General features: G+C 40.8%; 1 protein-coding gene across 1 annotated transcript; it reads right to left on the bottom strand.

Moving 5' to 3' along the window:
• Nucleotides 1-4054: 4054 nt before the first annotated feature.
• On the bottom strand, nt 4055-5008 carry LOC105303680 (olfactory receptor 52M1). Its single transcript, XM_011377449.1, has one exon. It carries the CDS (start codon nt 5006-5008, stop codon nt 4055-4057), a length of 954 nt encoding a protein of 317 aa, XP_011375751.1.
• Nucleotides 5009-6398: the final 1390 nt, after the last annotated feature.

Below are 6398 nucleotides of genomic sequence, written 5' to 3'. Positions count from 1 at the left end.
CAAAGTGTCCTACAATAGATGTTTGGCTAAAGAAGCTGTGGCACATATATACAATGGAATATTACTCAGCGATAAGAAGAGATGAAATACTGCCATTTGTGACAACGTGGATGGACCTTGAGATAATCATGCTAAGTGAAATAAGCCAGACAGAAAAAGTTGAAAATCACATGATATCACTTATATGTAGGATATAAATCTAAAAGCAACAAGTGAACAGGGCAAACAGACTCATGGACATGGACAATGGACTAGTGGATACCAGAGGGTAGAGGGTGTGGGAGGAGGAAGGAGGTAGACAGGGTAAAGAGGGTCAAATATAGGGGGGTAGGTAGAGGGTGAAGTAGGTAAAGGGGATCAAATATATGACAGCTGAAGGAAAATGGATTTTGAGTGCTAAACACACAGAATATACAAATGTCAAATTGTAATGTACACCTGAAAATTATATAATTGTATTAACCAGTGTTACCCCAATAAACTTAACTAAAAAAAAAAATCGCCAACCTAGCAGTGAGTTTATGCTATCTCCTACAGTCTTTGCATAGGTAATCCTACATCTCAAGAAAATGCCCCCAAGTAGAAACTTTTCCATCTAGTCTTAACATTCTAATATATTTCCCCTAATCGAGTTATCCCAGAATCCAATCCCAGGGGTACTTCTTATCTCCTGTCAGTATGTGCTAGCTAATCCCGAAAACTCTAGGTATATAGTTTCCTCCCCTATCAGTTCTTGCCTATTCCCAGAAAGAGAGTATGCTGTCTTTTAACCCTAGTTATCAGCCTAGCATCCCGGAGAGGAGGTGAGAGCAGCTCTTGAGATATATCTACCTCTTACCTCACCAATGCTAACTCTTACTAGGGAAAAGTGAGTCACCTCTGATAACCCAAAGCCTTTGGGGCATCTGCAGTGCCAACATCCTCAAGGGCAACCAGCTAGATATTCTCATGCTATGGTTTAGTATCATGGGGTTTCCAAACAAGAGTCCTGACCTTAGAAAAACAGACGTTTTTTGGCTGAATATCCACACATCTCAGGTGCTCTATGTCTCTAATTTTAGCCTGTTACTCGGTGGTATATCATTGCAGGAAATAAGGGCATTTTTAGTAAGTTACCTGACAGATGCTCTGGTTCTCACATCTAACCATTCACCACTTGTCAATAGCCCTCAAATCTTATGATCCTTCTGCAGGGCATCACTACAACTTAGAAAAAAATTCCACTGTCCTTGTAGGTTTTCCTCCCATGTTTTTCAAATGCTTGAGGCATCACACCTGCAACAGCATTTTCTTCTGCTGGGACATTTTCTTAGTTCACCATCAGTGAATTTTTTAGCAATTGAGCCACCACCTTGTGTGAGGAACTACCTATGCTCTACCTACTAAGTAGGATAGCATTATCTTCATCCACTAGGCAGTTAGTGAGCCACTCCCAAATCCTCATCTTACCTTCTGCTTGCTCTGACCACTCTTGGTTCTTCAAAAAGCAGACAAGAAGATGAGATTAGATATGTGAAATTTATTGTAGATTATGCCTATGAGGGACATGTGGAGGGAGCCAGATGCTGGACAAACCATTGGATCGCAATGCCAGTCAGACCTCTATAAAGGCTTGAGGAGGGGTAAAGAAGGGAGATCTCAGACTTTAAGCTTCAGTAAGGCTAATGAGTCCTGGAGCCATAGTTGCCTGTCAGAAGTGTTCTGTTTCACAGGAATGGGCCTACCCTATATCCCTAAAATACCCAGTCATTGGCCAGCAGCAGTCTGTGAAAAGTGTGGCTTCAGCAGGACATAGTGATTTTAGATCAGCAGGTGAAGCTCAGTCAATCACACACCCTATCATGGGAGATCTGAGAGGCACATTTAAAGGTTGACACAACAACTTCCATGATTTCTTGTATGTTCTGTAAACTCAGCCTTTTCTGGTTAGGTAGCCAACTTAATGCCTCTTGGCTGCATCCAGATTTCACAATAGTTATATTAAAATACATAAGATATTAAAATTGAGAGACTATGGTATCCCACAGCCAATCTGAAAGACTGCATTCTTCAGAAAATAAAGTCAAATTAATGTGCTAGGCTGAGTTCCAAAGGAAGAATGCCATAAACTGGGTCCGAGTTTAACTCCCTTGAGTATTCTTAGAAAATCTAAATGTTCTTCACTGAAGGAGAATAAGGTTTCTAACTTCTCTAATATTTTTAAGGGGGTAGTTATATGATATATTAACATCAGGGGTAGTTCTGGGTCCTTGGCCCTCTCCCTTTCTGTCATGTTCCACAAAGGTAGTTGAGAGCCGGTGAACATCTTTTAGAGCTAACTATGAACATCTTTACCAAGTCCCCAGCCATGGTGTACATGGGTAAAACAAGACTTTGCTTATGATTGCTTTCCCATTCATAAGAATATTTGACTCCTACAAACTCAAAGGTTCAGGAAAGCTGAACACCATGGAGTGATGAGATAGAAGTTAGAGGCATTGGAAGAAATATGAATATAATTGGAAGCCTAAATAATTACTCATTCTAGATTACCCAGTAGTGGGGCAATTAATTGGACTAGCCAAAGCAGAACCAAAAGTCACTCTTCCTGGTTATGTAGTGGTCTTTCCTTTGTACTTTACTTCCCTTTAGAGCATGCCTAGTGGTGGTTTGTGGTATACCTGAAGCCCGGTAGACTCAACGTATTCTTGCCTGTTTAGTTTATGAGGTTATAGAGTTTGTCATTAGACTTTTATTGACTCCAGCTCTAACCTTTGTCATTCCTCTGGGAAGGGAACACTGCTTTGATCTGTGTGCTCCCCGTTCTGGGAATAAACACTACAGCTAATGTCTGCTGTGCTGGAAATGTTAAATGCACAACCATTCAGGTCTTGGGGAAAGAAGACTTTCAGCTCCTCACAGTTCAGGAAAATGAGGATCAGAAAGACTCAAAAAATGCTTACTTCTCAATGTTTACTTCTAGTAAACTGATCTTGGGTGATTTTTTTTTTTTTTTACCATTTCTGGGAACATGAATTTACTCATTTGCAATGGAGGGATAGTAATTTCTGCCCTTACAGTGTGGTTGTGAGACTCACGTTAGTAATTTTCAGTCAACAGCAGGTAACTAGCTAAGTGCCTTACATATGTTATCTATTTTCTACCTGGAAGGTAAAGTCAATGTTCCTATAAATGTTAGAAGTAATAACTTTACCTTATTGTGATTCAAGAAAGAGCACATTATGATTAAGGATCCTACAGATGGACCCAGGGGTTGAGAGCTTCTGAGGGAAAGATAAGGTCTTTCTTTCAATGGAGCCGTCACATGTTTCAGGCTACTTGATGGGAGCAGGTCTACAGGGGAAAATACAACAAGAGCAGTGTTGAGATGTGGTCATTTTGCCTCATTTCCCTACATGGAGCTGATATCTTTTCCAGGCCATGTTCTCTTTCACGAGTGGTATGCCCCACACCAGCCAGGCATACACATCAGTCTTTTTCTAGTACACTCCACACTTTATTAGTACAAGCAGTTTTAGCAGTATCAATTGTTAAAGGCCTATATCAGAAAATGTTTTCCTTGTAGTTATGGCCACTTTCATGAAATGATACCAATTTTTTAGGATTTACTTAAAGCATACACAAAAAAACTGAGTAGAAAGTATTACATAGTACAATACATAAACTTCAAAACATTTGATTTTGGCAGTTTAAAAAACTTTGTACGCAGCTTAAAAAGCAGGTGTATTCTGTTTGATTTCCTCATGTGTAAAATCTGAATACCACCTACCTCATAAAATGTCAAGATATTTGTAAGAATTACATGACATATAATTGCTGAATAAACATTAACTGCTATTTCTGTTACTGATATTGTCATTGTTTTCCCTTCCACGGCTCAAATATCCTGTAGCCATTCTACCCTTAGAATTTAGAGTTGTAGCATTCCTTTGGAATTACTAAAGCTGGAGACCACAGAGCCTAACATCTCAGACTTCTTGAAGTTCCCATTTGGGAAGTTGTCTGCCACATTTAAACATATTCTCCATGTGCTTGAGAGAGAAGAAAGTAGGAGTCATCTAATTTTAGTTTCTATCTTCAGGACTTGGAGAAACCGCTCTCGGATCTGCTTGGTACGAACAGCATAGACGATAGGATTGAGGATTGGAGGAATGAGAAGGTAGAAATTGGCCAACAGAGTGTGGATTGGAGGAGGCACTTGGTGGCCAAATCGGTGAATGAGAGAAGAAACAGCAATGGGAACATAAAAGATCAAAATTGCACAGATGTGAGAACCACATGTCCCCAGGGTTTTAAGCCTAGCCTCAGGGGTTGCCAGGCCCATCACAGCCCTGAAAATCATCACATAAGAAGCAGCAATGGCCATCGAGTCCAGGATCAGCACCAGAAAGCCAATGCTCAGCCCATAGACATTATTGATCCTGCTGTCACCACATGCCAAAGTGACCACAGCCATATGCTCACAGTAGGAGTGTGAGATGACACGGGCTTTGTAAAAAGGAAGCCGCAAGCGAATCATCAGAGGCAGAGGTCCAATGTAGAGTATACCCCGGAGGAGGGCAGCCAGCCCCAAACTTCCTACCATAGTATGAGTGAGCACAGTGGTATGGTATAATGGGTCACAGATGGCTACATAGCGGTCAAAAGCCATGGCAAGGAAAATGCCTGACTCAACCGTGGCAAAGCAGTGGATGAGAAACATTTGGGCCAAGCAGGCATCCAGGCTAATGTCACCAGCACCAAACCAGAAAATTCCCAGAAGTTTGGGCATAGTGGAAGTAGACAGAACCAAGTCAATGATAGCCAACATGCACAGAAAGAAGTACATGGGCTGGTGCAGGCTACGTTCCACCCTTACCACAGCCAGAATAGTGATATTCCCCACCACGGCCACCAGGTACATGGAGCCAAAGGGGATAGAGAGCCAGATATGCAGGGACTCGAGCCCTGGGATGCCGGTAAGCTGGAAAGAGCTGGGCACCAAACAAACATTATGAAAAGTGAGCATGGCTATTTATAAATGAATCTTCTAACTTGTTCCCCAAAATTCTTCTAGAAATAAGACAATATCTTATTCTTAGATCCTATAATAAAGAATAGGATCATTGATAAGATTCTATAACCTTCTTTTGTAGAAAAAACTGTAAAATGTCATAGTATGTGTCATGTTATTACTGTTATAATACCCATGAAAAATTACCAAGCACAAGCAGAAATATATATATCTGAATAAGTGAATGTATGAATATTTTTTGCAATATGGCTCTCAAAGAATAATATTCTTGTATCATTAAATGAAATGACCTAAGGCAGACAAGTACCTAGTTAATCATTTAACTCTTCAAGTAGACTGTGAGTTATCTCCCAGAATCATTAGATTTCAAAGTGAGGACCCCTTGAAAGAAGAGACATATTGATACTCAGAGAGACAATGACAGACTCCTGGGACTATCTAGACCCTATGGTAAGTCAAAGCTTATGCTTGGGGCCAGCATTAGCTATTAGTTAAGCTGAGATGTTTAGTCCGCCTGTCAAAATCACAAGGCAGAGATGTGAGCTGGTGAAGAACTTCCAGAGGCTGGAAACAGTGATTCCTAAAAGGTGAAAGCTGCTTACTGGAGCTCAGTTTGTGTGTCTGTCCAAAGGCAGATCTTTGCGAGGCCTTCTCCCGGCATGGAGGCTGAATATGCGGATAAGATCCCAAAAGCAGAGAGGGTTATCCCCAGGAAGGAGGTTCAATGCCAAGAGGTGTGAAGCTTAGATGACAAAAACTTGGCCAAAGAAGAAATGCCCTTAGAGTCCAGAGCAACTGTCTGAAAGAAAGATGTGTATTTAGAGAAAACACATGGAAATTGTTTTGCTTTTTTTCAGGGTCTGAGGGATCACAGCAGAATGCCAAGGAAGAGAAGAGCCTAGTTGGGTTGAATATGATGGAGTTGTCAGTTTGGGCTTTAGAATTTTCTGGATTGGGCTTCAGATCTTGGCAAATGGAGCTTAGGCAGGTTACTTTATCCCATTAGTTAAATACACCTGACCCCATTTCACAACACATCTAAACCTAAAGTCATGAGGATTAGAGAATGCAGCATCTAACAGTAACTCTAAGCATTAGCTCTTTTTAGTCAGTTGTTGAGAATAATGTGTAAAATCAAAAATACATTCAATAAACTTCTGAGAATTCTGGAATATCTCTCTGCAAGGAGCCATGGCGTGGGGTGGATAACAACCTGTATAAGCCTGTTGTAGTTACTTTGTCTCACAGAATTCTTCATGAGCTGGTTTTTCTCTCCATCTCAAGGTTCTCATAGATCACTCACTACAAATGGAAATAGAGATAATGTTAGCAGTAGCAGTAAAAAGGGAAGACAAAAAGACTGAGTGAGTGGGGCTCGGATGGA

This window comes from Pteropus vampyrus, unplaced genomic scaffold (assembly GCF_000151845.1).
Source record: "Pteropus vampyrus isolate Shadow unplaced genomic scaffold, Pvam_2.0 Scaffold311, whole genome shotgun sequence".
NCBI classification, from domain to species: Eukaryota; Metazoa; Chordata; class Mammalia; order Chiroptera; family Pteropodidae; genus Pteropus; species Pteropus vampyrus.
This window is presented reverse-complemented; position numbering and strand designations above follow the sequence as displayed.

What these genes read in the sequence shown, in the direction of transcription:
- LOC105303680 (XM_011377449.1), bottom strand. Translation starts at nt 5,008, where the DNA reads ATGCTCACTTTTCATAATGTTTGTTTGGTGCCCAGCTCTTTCCAGCTT.